Source organism: Anabrus simplex, chromosome 5 (genome assembly GCF_040414725.1).
Source record: "Anabrus simplex isolate iqAnaSimp1 chromosome 5, ASM4041472v1, whole genome shotgun sequence".
NCBI classification, from domain to species: Eukaryota; Metazoa; Arthropoda; class Insecta; order Orthoptera; family Tettigoniidae; genus Anabrus; species Anabrus simplex.
In genome coordinates this window covers 210,396,726-210,413,759 of record NC_090269.1, presented here as the reverse complement: position 1 = coordinate 210,413,759, position 17,034 = coordinate 210,396,726, and the positions used below count along the sequence as shown (strand labels likewise).

General features: G+C 43.4%; 1 protein-coding gene across 2 annotated transcripts in view; it reads left to right on the top strand.

The window, feature by feature from the left end:
• LOC136873920 (mannose-P-dolichol utilization defect 1 protein homolog) overlaps positions 1-17,034 on the top strand; it is a 543,576-nt gene that overhangs the window by 82,697 nt on the left and 443,845 nt on the right. For both annotated transcript variants that reach the window (XM_067147272.2, XM_067147271.2), the window contains exon 3: positions 12,799-12,931. In XM_067147272.2, coding sequence (XP_067003373.1) covers positions 12,799-12,931 — 133 coding nt within the window. The remainder of the gene's footprint in view (positions 1-12,798; positions 12,932-17,034) is intronic.

The following is a 17,034-nucleotide window of genomic DNA, read 5'->3' as shown; positions in this document are numbered from 1 at the left end:
TGTAACTTATTTATTACTCTATAGAGAATAACATCATCCGCAAAAAACCTTACCTCTGAATCCACTCCTTTACTCATGTCATTTATATATATATAAGAAAACATAAAGGTCCAATAATACTGCCTTGAGGAATTCCCCTCTTAATTATTACAGGGTCAGATAAAGCTTCGCCTACTCTAATTCTCTGAAATCTATTTTCTAGAAATAAAGCCACCCATTCAGTCACTCTTTTGTCAAGTCCAATTGCACTCATTTTTACCAGTAGTCTCCCATGACCCACCCTATCAAATGCTTTGGACAGGTCAATCGCGATACAGTCCATTTGACCTCCAGAATCCTAAATATCTGCTATATCTTGCTGGAATCCTACATTTTAAGCTTCAGTGGAATAACCTTTCCTAAACCCGAACTGCCTTCTGTCAAACCAGTTATTAATTTCGCAAACATGTCTAATATAATCAGAAAGAATATATTCCCAAAGCTTACATGCAACGCATGTCAAACTTCCTGGCCTGTATTTTTCAGCTTTATGTCCATCACCCTTTCCTTCATACACAGGGGCTACTATAGCAACTCTCCATTCATTAGGTATAGCTCCTTCAACCAAACAATAATCAAATAAGTACTTCAGATATGGTACTATATCCCAACCCATTGTCTTTAGTATACCCCCAGAAATCTTATCAATTCCAGCCTTTTTTCTAGTTTTCAACTTTTGTATCTTATTGTAAATGTCATTGTTATCATATGTAAATTTTAATAATTCTTTAGCATTAGTCACCTCCTCTATCTGGATATTTTCCTTATAACCAACAAGGCAGTATTATCGGACCTTTATGTTTTCTTATATATATAAATGATATGAGTAAAGGAGTGGAATCGGGGGTAAGGCTTTTTGCGGATGATGTTATTCTCTATAGAGTGATAAATAAGTTACAAGATTGTGAGCAACTGCAACGTGACCTCGAAAATGTTGTGAGATGGACAGCAGGCAATGGTATGTTGATAAACGGGGTTAAAAGTCAGGTTGTGAGTTTCACAAATAGGAAAAGTCCTCTCAGTTTTAATTACTGCGTTGATAAGGTGAAAGTTCCTTTTGGGGATCATTGTAAGTATCTAGGTGTTAATATAAGGAAAGATCTTCATCGGGGTAATCACATAAATGGGATTGTAAATCAAGGATACAGATCTCTGCACATGGTTATGAGGGTGTTCAGGGGTTGTAGTAAGGATGTAAAGGAGAGTGCATATAAGTCTCTGGTAAGACCCCAACTAGAGTATGGTTCCAGTGTATGGGACCCTCACCAGGATTACCTGATTCAAGAACTGGAAAAAATCCAAAGAAAAGCAGCTCGATTTGTTCTGGGTGATTTCCGACAAAAGAGTAGCGTTACAAAAATGTTGCAAAGTTTGAGTTGGGAAGAATTGAGAGACAGAAGAAGAGCTGCTCGACTAAGTGGTATGTTCCGAGCTGTCAGCGGAGAGATGGCGTGGAATGACATTAGTAGGCGAATAAGTTTGAATGGCGTTTATAAAAGTAGGAAAGATCACAATATGAAGATAAAGTGGGAATTCAAGAGGACAAACTGGGGCAAATATTCATTTATAGGAAGGGGAGTTAGGGATTGGAATACCTTACCAAGGGAGATGTTCTATAAATTTCCAATTTCTTTGAAATCATTTAGGAAAAAGGCTAGGAAAGCAACAGATAGGGAATCTGCCACCTAGGCGACTGCCCTAAATGCAGATCAGTATTGATTGATTGATTGATTGACTGACAATCTTTACATACTGCTGACTGAGTATTTCTGCCTTTTGAAGATTCTCACTTACACACTCTCCTTGTTCATTAATGATTCCTGGAATGTCCTTCTTGGAACCAGTTTCTGGCTGTAAGTACCTATACATACCCTTCCATTTTTCACTAAAATTTGTATGACTGCCAATTATGCTTTCCATCATGTTATCCTTAGCCGCCTTCTTTCCTAGATTCAATTTCATAGCAAGTTCCTTCAATTTCTCCTTACTTCCACAGCCATTTCTAACTCTATTTCTGTCTAGTCCGCACCTCCTTCTTAGTCTCTTTATTTCTATATTATAGTAATGTGGGTCTTTATCATTCCTTACCACCTTTAAAGGTACAAACCTGTTTTCACATTACTCAACAATGTCTTTAAACCCATCCCAGAGTCTGTTTACATTCTTATTTACCGTTTTCCCCCGATCATAATTACTTTTTAAAATCTGCCTCATGCCTGCTTTATCAGCCATATGGTACTGCCTAATAGGCCTACTTTAAAAACCTTCCTATCTATCACATTTATTTTTAACTAGGACAAAAGCAAACTAAGAGCCTCCGTGGCTCAGGCGGCAGCGCGCCGGCCTCTCACCGCTGGGTTCCGTGGTTCAAATCGCGGTCGCTCCATGTGAGATTTGTGCTGGACAAAGCGGAGGCGGGACAGGTTTTTCTCCGGGTACTCCGGTTTTCCCCTGTCATATTTCATTCCAGCAACACTCTCCAATATCATTTCATTTCATCTGTCATTCATTAATCATCGCCCCAGAGGAGTGCGACAGGCCTCGGCAGCCGGCACAATTCCAATCCTCGCCGCTAGATAGGGGCTTCATTCATTTCATTCCTGACCTGGTTGAATGACTGCAAACAGGCTGTGGATTTTCACAAAAGCAGACTGCCACGCAGTAGAACGTGTTGTTGACAGTCACCGTTGAATGACTTGGATGATAAGAGAAAATAGACGGGTCACAGTGCAAAAGTTTACTAGGGAAACCAGTGCTGGATAACAATGCAGTTTGAGCAGCAATGCCATCCATGACGACCTCCTCGCAATGAGGTACAGAAGCCACTGCCTTCACGCACGTCTTAATGCACAAGTAATGGCATTGGCAAAGGACCACAACACTGGGACGCAGACGAAGAATAAACCCACGGTATCCCCTGGCTGTCGTAAGAGGCGACTAAAAGGGGCGACCAAGGGTTTTTCGAATTAGAACCATGAGACTACTTGTAATTAGTACCACCACGCGGGGAACACCATGGTTTGCTTTTACTTGCGTGTACTACCACTATGTTAGGTACAACTTAGGTTTGTGATTAGTAGCAAGAGTGCGTTGCCGGATTTTACAGTACCTGTTATTAGTACCACTATATGAGCGACACCATAGTCTAGCTTGCCTATGATTAGTACCCAGTATATGAGGAACACCACGGGATAGTACGAGTCTCTGTGGTTAGTACACTTACGTGATGAACATCATAGGTTTGCGTTGCCTGTAAATGGCGCCGCAATGTGCGAAACACCATAGGGCTGTATTACATGTGCGAATTTCATTACCTTTGAGTAGTACCATAATGTGTGGAATGCCGCGAGTCTATGCTACTTTTGATTAGTACCGCAACATGGCAAATGCCATGGTTCTACGTTCCTAGTGACAAGTACCATTATGAGGGGCCGATGACTTGGATTTTGGACCACTGTAGACTACAAGCATCATCGATTCAGTATTGTGCTATAGAAGCAGTCCCTTGGTCAGTAATACTATTGTTTTACGTCAGTTTCTGTGAATGTGAGACATTGCGGGTCGGATCCTCTGATTGTTCTAAATTCATATCCATCCCATCCGTCCGTCCATCCATCCATCCATCCTCACGTTTTGAATTCTGGTCAGTGGCGGATTTTGGACTTTTAATTTGTCATTACATTTCGTCTCATTTCGTACCATTAGGGGTCGATGACCTAGATGTTAGGCTCCTTTAAACAACCAGCATCATCATCATCATCATCATCATCCATCATCATCATCATCATCATCATCATCATCATCAAGGTCGCCTGGATAATTGAGTCGTAGTACCAGTATGTACACGCGGATGGCAGGGTACGAGTGCGTCACCATGCACTCCAGGCAATGGATTCTCTTGTCAGCAGGGTAAGTTACAGTTCAGACCGAGGTGTTTCTACTATCGTATATGGACTGTTCACCTGGGATAAAATCGGACATTTGATACATCTGATAACGTCCCTCACCGACGAACTATACAGGAATCTGCTGTTTGTTCATCTTCAGCACACTGCAGGAGAGCTGTACGTTCAGCAAGACAATGAACCGTCCAGTCGCTCTCGAATTGTGATTATTTGGTTCGATGGACGTGAGGATATTTTTCTGGTTCGTAAGGTCACCCGACCTCAGTTCTGTTGAACACATTTAAGATGCTATTGAGAGAGATGTGCGTGCCATTGACCCTGTTTGAACCATTTCTATGCATTATGGGAGGCTGTGCAGTGGTCATGGAACATTATGACTTCCCATGTTTCCAGTATCTTGTGGAGTCCCTGTCACGCCTCATTGCTATCGTCACCAGAGTGAAAAGGGGTTCTACGTGCAACTAGCCAGGTACCTCTAAATCAGTTGCCCATCACACCTAAACCAGGCCTTACCGCAGACTGCGCGACATTAATAATTTATTATTATTATTATTATTATTATTATTATTATTATTACGGGGATACCCGTGGAGCAGAAAGAGGTTAAAGAAGGTGCCGGGGTGAATGGGTCTGTCTACAATATCAAAATTAATTTAAAGCTTGAACTGAAGTTTATATTTCTTTAGAACTTCAAACTTAACAATTTTTCATAACATTGAAACATCAGGTACAATGACAATCTTGAAACAAGACTAGGAAAATCCAAGATTAGTGATTTTTACAGATTCTGGGCTTCAGGCCCCTAGTTTTACAATTCCAGAGATACCGGATCCAGTTTACAAAACTTAAATTAAAAATAAGGAATCCTTTAATCACGGGCAGAAATCCCCTCATTCAAGAGCACTTGCTCCCAAAATACAATATCTAGTCTTCCAGAGGCACTCGTTACTATTACAAAAAGTTTGAAAAAGAGGTAGCAGGCTCTCGGTTTCTTCTAGCCTATTCAAGACAACATCAAAACTTACAATCTCTGGCCTCTCATGGCACAACTTACAAATTGAACATAATTTTACACAGGGTATCTAGTACCCAACCTGCAGGGCCTTTGCGAAAAAGAACAGGTTAAATAAACGGCCCGAACACAAACTGAATGGAGGCGTACACTGCGCTCCAGATAATGACATACTAAAACCTATAGAGCTCTCGGCCGATGAAGCAGGGGCTATTCCCAAACTGCTGAAGTGGCTCGCATGGAAATATCTTTAACATATTACAGAAAGGTTGCAAAACGTAGTCACCTCAAAGCAAGATGAAGAGGAGCTCGACAGGGTAACTCACTCTCTATCCCCGATTTACAGTTAAAGATTTTATGTTTTTACATTAGCCGAAATAAAAGTTACATTGTAGAAAAGTATTGTTACATAATTAAAGATTCGGACCTTCCCCATGAATAAAACTGCGGAGGTAGCAAGAATGAATAATTTTATGTGGCCATTACCTTACAGATATTCTGCTGATCGAAGAAAGAGGCGGCCCCGCCTCCTGCCTTAACACACAGGTGGCCCCGCCTCCTGCCTTAACACACACACACTTATAAAGATGGTGATAAATTGACAAGGAAACATGAAAAGCCGCAGTTTATATACCCTCAGGGAAGGTTCAGGATCTTTCAAGACTAATCAGGACACACCCTCTTAATTTTTATTGGCAGATTCAAAGTGAACAAGAAATGCGGGATTGGTTGAAAAATAATTACCAAAATTTATGATTGGTCCGATTCAAAACCCACGAACCTATTACGCTGGCATAGCAGGGGGAGAAGTGTTACTCCCACGTGGCGCGTCACAGGTGGCGGATAGGGGCTTTCTAACCGGCTTGCCTGCGGACTTGAGGGATATAAAATACCTCTTGCGGACCTGCGGATGGGGGCGCACATGTAGAATACACCCGCGGTATCCCCTGCCTGTTGTAAGAGGCGACAAAAAGGGGCGACCTCGGCGCGGACATGGATTGCGGTTTGGATGGGAGAGGCTGAATACATCGATAGGTAATCCCTGCCTGTCGTAGAAGGCGACTTAAAGGGTCATGTGGCCATGGTCCCCTCTTTATGTTTTATTATTTTTTCGAGGGTCAGATGTAAACCATTTCAAAATTTTGATGTGCGTGCTGCCCGGAGAAGGGCCTCTTACGTGTGCGATTATGCCCAAAAGCCCGCAATTGCCCACCCAGGAACATGGCGGGTGAGAGCGCCTGAGAGTAGTATCCGCCTGACAACACAGGTCCCCGCACAGCCGAATGCCAGAAGGACATATTATTATTTTTTCTTTTTTTCTCTATGTTTAGTGGTCTGTACACGCTATGAGGTACATGCTATTGCGAGTGACTGGAGGAAGGGAGTACTAGTGCTCATTGCATCAGTCATCTCGTATTAGGCATCGTCCAACATCGGACCCCGGGCAGTACCTGCTATGATCAGGTGGGTATTGCCTTGGCTGCTTGGTTCGGCTACAGAGACCCCTGATCGGAGTGGGTGGTATTCTGGAAGGAAGTTTTCGGGCATGGATTCCAAACGAAGTCGCCCCTCTCAAGGTGGTCCCCACCTCAGTCTTTAACTTTTGCTTCCCGGAGAGGTTCAACTCCCTGGGAACATGCGCAGCGTGAAGGAATGAGATCCAACTTTCCTATGTTTCTGGTCGCTACCAGAACCGATGGGCATGATTTTAAGCTGGTGAAGTCTATCCTTTTTTGTAGACATATCGAAGACGTCTACGGTGTACTTGAGGACCTCAAGAAAATGGGCAACGGTAGTTTGGTTATGAAGACTCGTACAGCACTGCAAGCTTATCAGTTGCTTAAGTGCGGCCACTTTAGCGAAATCCCCGTCAAAGTGGAGGAGCACAAGTCCTTGAATCTGGTTCGCGGAGTCATCTTTCACCGCGACCTTATTTTGAACACTGACGACGAGTTCATGAAAGACATGAAGAACCGTGGCGTGACACACGTCCGGCGCATTACGCGCAAGGTCATCGGTGAATACGTTACCACTGGTGCCTTCATTGTCTCTTTCAAGTTGTCAGTTTTACCAGAGAAACTCAAGGTAACAGCTTATCGTTGCGATGTGAGGCCGTACATCCCGCCTCCTATGCGATGCTATCAATGCCAGCGATTCGGACATATGGTATCTCGCTGTTCGAATCAGTCTGTATGTGGTACATGTGGACGAGTAGCGCACGGCGCGGAGGAATGCACAACTCCGTACAAGTGCACTAACTGCTCCGGTTTTCATTCTCCTCGAGATCGCAACTGTCCGACATATCTGAGTGAGAAGAAGATCCAGGAGATCAAGACCCTGGATGGTCTTTCCTACCGGGAAGCTCGCCGTAAGTTTAATTCTACGAATAAACCTGCCCGTACACTCGACTATAGCATGATAGCTCAGAGTCTTCCAGGTTCGTCTTTTACTACATCGTCACCTGTGCTGATTGCTGCGCCCAAGACGACTGTTTCTGCTCCCAGCAACGTCGCAAAGAGTAAAAGCTCGAAGGGGGGACCACCCCACCTTCGACCAACCAGAAGTCTGTGCCGGCTGGGAACTGCCAGCCGGCACAGCAAGAGGGGAAGGCTAAGTCTCCCCTCCCTAAGAGGTCGGCGAAAGCCGTGCCCCAGCCGGCGGAGGCGGCATCGTCGACCAGGGCTGGGAAAACAACTCCCAGCCCGTCTAAACCAGAAAAGAAGAAGGCGGCGAAGAAGAGCGCCCTTGCTGAGCGCTCTCGTACTTCCCCTGCTAAGGAGAAGTCATGCCCCCCATCTGGGGGGTATGAGTCTGCGCCAGGAGGTACTCCTGCTCCCAAACCTGCGCGCTCTCCTCGTAGGGGACCTGCTCGCCCCCGAAAAACGTCGAAGTTCTGGGCGGCATCCCCGCCGTCTGTTGATGACGGGATGTATGTCGCGCTGTCATCTACATCTACGGATGTAGATGTTGATAGTGTTAACGCTTGCGGGCATTTTGTCGCTCATAACCTAACACTCCTTTTATAGTCCACACTATGGCACTGTTTTAGTGGAATTGTAACGGTTATGACAGGCATCTTGCTGAGTTACGTCAGCTAATTAGTGAGTACGCAGCGAGTATAGTCTGTATTCAGGAGACCAACTTCAGACCTGGTCATCATACGGTCGTGAGAAATTTCAGACTATACTCGACAGAACGATATTATGCCCACCGGGCGTCTTGGTGGTGTGGGGATTTTTGTCCGTTCTGATACAGTGAAGAGGTTCCTCTACGGATCCCACTGGAAGCAATTGCAGTGCGGGTTCCTCTGCCTGTCATAGCAATAGTGTGTAACGTTTATTTTCCACCAGGCCAGCCTCTTAACATAAATGATGTCACTGATCTTATAGATCAGCTTCCACCTCCCTTCCTCTTGTTGGAAGATTTTAACGCAAATCACCCCATCTGGGGCTCTGAGACGCCTTGCCCCCGGGGAAGAGAGCTGAAACATTAGTAACAGAGCTGGATTTACGTATTTTGAACACAGGGGAACCAACACACTTCAGTGTACGTTACGGCACATATTCTCGCATTGACGTAACTCTTTGCAGCCGAACGTTGGTTCCGCTGTTTCGGTGGAATACACACGATGCTCTGTGACAGTGACCATTTTCCCATTATTCCTAATTTGTTGAAACATAAATCCGTCGAGGCTCCCCCTCGATGCATTCTCAAACATGCATATTGGCCAAAGTACACATCACTAGCTGTATTTAACGACGATAGCGGGCGGCCCGTCGGCGAGGAAATAACTTACGTCACCCAAGTTATTCTTGCTGCTGCTGAGGAGTCCATTCCGTTCTTCTCGGGTCCTCCTCGTCGAAAACTCGTTCCTTGGTGGGACGAAGCAATAGCAGCAGCTATCAGAGAACACCGTCGAGCACATAAACGTTACCGTAGACAGCCTACTGTGGCCAACTTGGTAACATTTAAACAACTCCACGATAAGGCGCGAGTCCTTATTAGCCAAAGTAAGAAAGCTTCTTGGGAGAGATACATGTCGTATATGACGTCACATACTCCATCATCTCAAGTGTGGACCAAACTTCGACGTATTTCGGGTATCCAAGGATCATCTGCTGTACCGGGAATTTCCATTGCAGGCAACATCATCACTTAACCACTCTCGATTGCTAACCATCTAGCTAGCCATTTCGCGGATGTGTCTGGTTCCGGGAATTACCATCGTGATTTTCTCGTTCTGAAGCGGGAGGCAGAACGTCATCACTTTAGTTTCGCCACCCAAGCTTCAGAGGACTACAACGTGCCCTTTTCGGAGTGGGAACTCCGCAGCGCCTTAACGCTTTGCAAGGACACGTCTCCTGGACCAGACAACATCCATAACCAGATGTTGAAACACCTTAGTGATGATGGTCTATATATTTCCTTCGTGTGTTCAACCGAATCTGGATAGAGGGTGATTTTCCGTCTTAGTGGTGAGAGGGCATAATTTTTCCTGTCCTCAAGCCTGACAAAGATTCTAAGTATGCAGGAAGTTACAGACCGATTTGTCTCACAAACTGTCTGTGTAAGCTATTTGAGAGGATGGTACATCGCCGACTCGTGTGGTGTCTGGAGAAACAAGGACTCTTGTCCGAGTACCAATGTGGTATTCGAGCCGCTCGATCCACCACTGACCACTTGGTACGCCTGGAGAGCTCTATCCAGGATGCGTTTCTCTGCAAACGGCACTTGTTAGCTGTTTTCTTTGACTTAGAGAAGGCCTACGACACCACATGGCGGTATGGTATCCTTTCAGTCCTGCCTCACTGGAGATTCCGAGGTGACTTGCCGGTATTTATTGCGAATTTTTTGTCCCTCCGTCTATTCCGTGTCCGAGTAGAGAGGACATATTCGCAGTACCACGTTCAGGAAAATGGAGTCCCACAGGGATCGGTCCTTCGTGTCACTCTGTTCGCGATTGCCATAAACGGTATTGTCGCTGCTGCTGGTCCAGCAGTAATACCGTCGCTATGTGTGGACGATTTTGCTCTGCATTATAGCTCGTGCAGTATGGCAGTCGCAGAGCGACGTTTACAGCAAGCTATTAGGAGGGTGGAGCAGTGGACCTTAGAACATGGCTTTCGGTTTTCTGCCGCAAAGACCTCTATTGTCCACTTTTGTCGGCTCCGTACTCTTTACCCCCATCCTGAGCTTTATTTAGGAAATGTCGTTCTTCCAGTTGTTGACACCGATTTCTTGGGCTCCTTTTCGATAGTCATTTATCGTGGGAGCCACACGTGCGGCAGCTAAAAGTGCAATGCACCAAGGGGCTTAATCTCTTGAAGTTTCTTAGCAGCACTAATTGGGGAGCGGATCGCACGGTGCTCCTACGATTCTATAGGGCACATATTTTATCCCGGTTAGACTACGGCAGTGCAGCATATGGCTCAGCAAGACCAAGTGTCCTTTCAAAGCTGAACAGCATCCACCACAGCGGGGCTCGTTTGGCGACGGGAGCTTTTCGAACAAGCCCCATAGCTAGCCTGCTCGCTGAGTGTAGTGTGCCGCCTTTACATCTGAGGCGCCAGTAAATGCTTCTTACCTATGCTGCTACTTTGCGACAGATGCCACTTCATCCAAGCTATCCTTGCGTGTTCAACAATGTCAACCGTTTGCTGTACGCTGCTTGTCCTCGAGCAGCGCAGCCGGTTGGAATACGCTTGGATAGCAGTTACAGATTGTTTGACGTACCTTCGGTTCCTTGCCTTGTCAGACAACCAAGTGGGGTACCTCCGTGGGTAGTACGACGACCTGAAATAATCCTGGATCTGCACACTGGCCCGAAGGAAAACACGGACCCTTCGATTTATCGGAGGCTCTTCCTGTCCGTTATCTAGGTTCATTCTACACGGATGGTTCAAGGACAGATACGAAGGTGGGCTGTGCGTTCGTTGTCGACAATGATAGGTTTCTTTATGCTCTCCCGGAAACCTGTAGTGTGTACACAGCAGAGCTATAATGCTATCTGTGGAGCTCTGCGGTACGCACTGTACAATGAGCGCAGACACTTCCTTGTGTGTACTGACTCCTTGAGTTCGCTCCAGTCTATTGATACCTGTTTCCCTCGGCACCCTCTGGTGCAGCGGATCCAGGACCTGCTGGCCGGGTGTTCGGATGCCGGCACCAGAATCACGTTTCTGTGGCTCCCAAGCCACATGGGCATAGAGGGAAACGAGTTAGCAGATCAGGCTGCCAAGGAGGCAGTTACACTGCCCCCGTTGCCTTTCAAGGTTCCAGCAAGTGATATTCGCTCTCAGCTGAGACATCTGGTTATGTCCCATTGGGAGATGGAGTGGCAGGCCATTCCACTTCCCAATAAGCTGGGAGCGATAAAAGGAACAACGAAGGTATGGAGGACTTCCCTTCGGGCTTCGCGGAGGGAAGCCGTGGTATTATGTCGTCTTCGGATCGGCCATGGTATCGTGACTCACATCTTTTGAAAGAAGAACCCCCTCCGATGTGTACCTGCGGTGACCATCTTGCCGTGGTACACATCCTTACGGAGTGTATGTACCTGGTCGATCTTCGCCGTAGTCTTAACCTCCCGGGTACCATCTCCCTTATCTTGCGAGATCACGAGCAGTCAGCAGACCTCTTCATCCGCTTTATGAGGGATAGTGGTCTGTTTGATCGTGTCTAATGATGTCCTTTGTCCTTGTGTATTTGTGCTAGTTGCGCTTTTATCCCATTGACTTCATTTTAGTCTGTGTTGCGTATTTTAATGTGTTATTTTAACGTCTAATGTAAATTATGTATATATATTTGCACTACCAGCCAATGCCTTATTCCTGTTTCCCCCTGTATTTTCTCTTATTTTATTAGAAAACAAGGCATTGCGAATTAGACCCACTGCTGTTTTAATTTCATACTCATTTTACTATCACCATTTTTTAAACTCTTGTCAGTGGATACATTTTAAAATTTTAAATATCATGTGTCATGTCGTCCATCTCGTTCCATTAGGGGCCGATGACCTTCGATGTTAGGCCCCTTAAAACAAGCATCATCATCATCCGATTCAAAACTGGCGGAAAGAAAACGAAGTGTTGCCAATCCAAAATTAAATGAACATAGATTGTTATGGACCTAGGAATACAAAACTTCTCTAAATTATAAGTTATTTCACCTTGCACCAGAGTGCACGATCAGAGGGTTTTTTTTGGTAGCGTCATCTGTGAAAAAATGTCCGAACTTATTGATATATAGCAAGACAAAACAAGGAGAAATTCAATCAGTTTGGGAAACTACACAGTAACAAAATTACTTAATATTTCAGTGGTGACATCTTCTGATTAAAGTTCCAAGTTCGTATAGTATCATTTCCACCTTTTGATCAATAGAGGAGATTCTTAAGGCGCTGATTTTGAATGAACGGAGAAGAGGTGTACCTGCCGGTACAGTTATTTATTTAATTAATTAATTATTTATTTAATTATTTATTTTGGTGTCTTCTAGTTTGAAAGGAGTTTATTACATTACGCTGCGTTTCCTCTTGGGTTCCTGGCAGTTTTAAGAAACTAATGTTGGAGTTGGATTTCATTCCACCTCTAGAATTTAGCAAATGTAATTTACGCGAGAATCAGCCTAAGATAACGAAAGATAGATTATACTTTTCATAGTAAGTTATTTAGGAAAGAATACTCACCATTTCAAGCAAAGTGAGCATTAATTTGAACATTTTCCAACCGTTTAAATGTAAGTCGTCGGAGAACATAATTTAACTGGAGAGAAGGGAATTGTTTTAATTGTTCAATAATTATCAGAACCTATGTGTAACATGTGAACTTCCTTTGTTTACAGTGAAAGTGCCTCAAATCACCAAGATACTCAATAGCAAAAGTGCAGAAGGCATCAGCATTTTAAGTGTTCTACTAGACCTCTTCGCTATTACGTCCAGCGTTGCGTACAGCTTCGTCAAAGGCTTTCCGTTCAGGTATGTCTTATAATAAAATTACTTCCAGTAATTCCCAGGTAGAAATTCATGTAGGAAAGTTCTACAGTATTGTTACTCTTTTATTCCTGAAGCCGATTAATTTATCGGTATTTTATTGATTACTAATTATTTTGGTTGACACTTGATTTTGGTTCTAGCCTATTTGTCTCTTTTGGTTTTGGCCGCGAGGATCACTTTTGATGGATTCAGGAGGAAGGTTAATACGTGGTTGTAAACTCTACCACCCCACCCTCGTCCAATCTTAAGTGAGCTCCGAATGTTCTTTGAACTCCAGGCTGGCTCTGGGCTAGTGAAAATTTGACAATTTCGAGATATTGCTTCGTAAAATTCAAGAATAATTGTATTACCGAGGATGCTAATTTCATTATTCCAGCTTCTGGCTCCTAGGAGATACAATAACATATCAAGCCATTTTAACTATAGCCTACTTTAGCTGTTATTATTATTATTATTATTATTATTATTATTATTATTATTGTACCATGAGTTAGGCCTCTCCATAAGTTTAAACTGCCGCCTTATCTCCGTCAGTGGCATTATCTGTTCGAAACTGACTGAACTATTTTATATCCTAGAAGTATTACCTTTTGGAATCAGATGTCCCTAGCTGTTTTTTTTTCCCTCACAATTTTGCTTTACGTCGAACTGACACAGATAGGTCTTATGGTGACGATGGGACAGGCAAGGACTAGGAGTGTGAAGGAAGCGGTCGTGGCCTTAATTAAGGTACAGCCCCAGCATTTTCCTGGTGAAAATAGGAAACCACGGAAAACCATCTTCAGGGCTGCCGACAGTGGGGTTCGAACCCACTATCTCCCGAATAATGGATACTGGCTGCACTTAAGCGACTGCAGCTATCGAGCTCGGTCTGCAACTTTCTAGTCCTACCTTGTGTTGAGGGACTATACTAATTAGCGACAATGTTTGTATTTGAAGGTTGGGTAACTCAACACCCCTTCAATTGTTTATTTGACATTTTGCGGTTATCATAACTGTTATTACGTTTATCCGCGTATCAAAAGCTTTGTTATCAAAATCTGTTCCTCCAATCAAAAATTACTATATGAGATAATCGTCAACTATCTGCCAGTCGCCTGCGAGTTTTTTGAGCTAAGAGGCTAACTGCAGTGAAACTTTGAGTGTACAACGAACTAAGGAGATCTCCCTCGGGAGATATTGAAGCGGGGGCTTGTGTGAGGAGCTATCGGCACAAGGTAAAGGCAGAATTATCATCTAGTCATTTGAAAAATAACTGCATGTGATTATAGGGAAGATTCCAGCGTTCCCCATTAGCATGTAACGGTTAGGTCCACCTGAGTTTACTTGAATTTTAATTTACTTACATTTAAACTTAAAATGTAGGTTTAAATACGCAGTCTTAGGACTTATTCACCCCTTACGGGGATTCTGTAAAATGTAAGGTCGCATAAGTGTGTACCCTCGTTTCCCTTCTTCCTATTGCTTTTGGAGACTAGTTTTCCATTTCCAAATTCCTCTACCTTATTTCGGACTTAAGTTTTGCTTTCCTTAGTCACCAAGTAGAATGGGTTATCCACTGCGTAATCGGGCCTTATGCCTTGTTAGGATTTACTTTAAACTTAAATATTGAAGTGCTTAAGTGTTTCAGCCTCCATTGTTCACATTTTGTTATCGACCTTTCTTGCGTACCTTTTCTACTCCCTTTATTTATTTCCTGTTCATGGCCGTTACTATGAGCTTCAGCCTGTGTAATCTTTCTGGGTTTTGGTTTACTAAAGCAGAATGTATGAGTATATTTGCTGCTTCAGTTGTTAGTGGTGTCAAACACCTGTCATGAATGTAATCTCCTGACCCAATAAAGGACGTTTATAAATGTAAACTGAACTCCAGGGTTCGAGACCCGTCCGATGTAAATTTTGTTCTAGAAGCAATTGCATCTTTCTCTGAACTGCATTGACACTATTTTCCCCAGTTATTTACAGGCTACCCTGTTTTGTAATGTGTAGATTTATGAGATCTACGGGTCGGAAGTGCCTGATTGTTTCTAGATGGGAGTTGTTCTTCGAGATGGGAGTTCTTCTCCCCACTGTAAATTTTCTGAGCTCATACGCTTCTCTGTTGTCGAGATTCTAAGCTCCTGTGTTGAAATACTCCTCTTGTTAAAACGTTTCTTGTTGTTGTTGCTGTTGTTGAAAACTCAAATAAGAAGAAAAGAAAGACATCATTTTCAATAGATAGTGTTGTCAAATTTTAAACTTTGTTTCATGGTTTGTCCAGCCATTCACCCCTCACGCTTCCTTCCCTCTCTGAACCACGGAAATCACGATAACGGTTATTATTATTATTATTATTATTATTATTATTATTATCATTATTATTATTATTATTATTGAAACATTGGAATTAAAATATATATATATATTCCGTACAGATTATTTCTAGAAGTGCTTCAGTGCGATAAAAATGTTATTTTACACACACTTGTTTGTACAGTCCTTGCCTTCGTCTGGAGATCCTTCGGGTCTAGGTTGAGCAATTTCAACTCATATTACAATTGAACCTATTCTGGATTTCTGTTTTCCTTGTTATCTGTATTCTCTTTGCCATTTGTTTGCTAATCTCTAGGAATATTCAGAACATGTCTCTTGTTTTAATAATATCAATTTTTGTTTTTGAGTTACTGTAATATAAATGATGGACAATATAGGTGCATTGTTTGCTTTTATGACCATTGTTATTGTGATTGTTTGTGATTAACAAATTGATGACAGGAATGAGACCGTGTGAAAGGTGAGGTTTGCCGTGGGCGTGACTGTGTGACACCCAGGTTCTGGAGTGGGTTGGGTCTTCCTTGTGTCACTGCTGGCTGCTACTGTTCAGAACTCGTAGCTTACGAGTTCACTCTCATTTCAGCTCTAATCAAAACCTATTCAGAATAAAAATACGTTAATTTTTTTTCATCCTTGTTTTCTTTTCACCTTCAAGCTCCTGTTTTTAGCTTTACTGTATCAAAGATAAGGTGAATGTCCATTGGATGAATCCGTACTGCGACTTCATATGAGCCTTAATTGTGTGATGACTTTGTATTGTCCAATTGTGCCCGGAGTAGACGCGTCTACACGAGTAATGTAATTTTTCACCCGCTTCAAGATCGCTGGTAGGTTACGGTATATTTGTCACGTAGTGTCGTAGTTCTGAAATTCATACTCCCCACCAGGAGGAAGGATTGGAAATTTAGGTTACGTATTTGCCGATTGGAACTATAATTGTTATCGACGCCAATTGTGGAAGGGATGGAGACCCTATAAACATTTGAAACTGAAAATAATCTTGAATGAAGCACAATGTTTCAAAGGCCAGATTGCCGTCGAGTAGTAGCCTACGGTACATTTAGATCGAGCGCGTTGTTAAAAGATTAACACTGTTGCCAAAAAGCAAAGCTTTTTTTTCTCGCCTAGGCCACGAAAATCTTCAGAATAATATCACAGGCTTTCAAGCTACCTACTTAACTTCACCGGTAAGTGGGAAAGAATGGTCGGTACTGAACGAGTTGGCTACGCGGTTTCGTCACGTTGCTGCGAGCTTTCATTCGGTAGATAGTGAGTTAGAACCCCCGGAAGATGGTTTTCCGTGGTTTCCCATTTTAATACCAGGAAAATTAAGGCCACTGTTGCTTCTTTCCCATTCTTGGCCGTATCCTATCCCATCGCCACCATAAGCCCTGAGTCAGTGGTACGTAAACAAATAGGAAAAGTTGGTCAGGTCTATGTCCGATTGATTGCCTTTGCCTCCATTAAATATCCTAGTACTCACTTCTGTTATAGACGAAGTGAACCGCAGGGTTTTGTGCCTCTGCAGAAGTAGGAGCCGTTTTTCTAAAATTTCCGACTGTGTAAAGAAGAATGAAACCAAGAGGGTATATTTCCAGGTGAACTATACTGCCAAAAAAAAAAAAATGAAGTGCTCAGAAGAAATGGTCTGATGTCAGTGTAACTTCGAACATGTATACGCTATCGATGGGTATGTAATTGATTATGTTCCGGGGTATTTGTGGAACGCAGAGAGGTGAAAGAAGGTGCGGGCTTGAATGGATCTAACTAAAA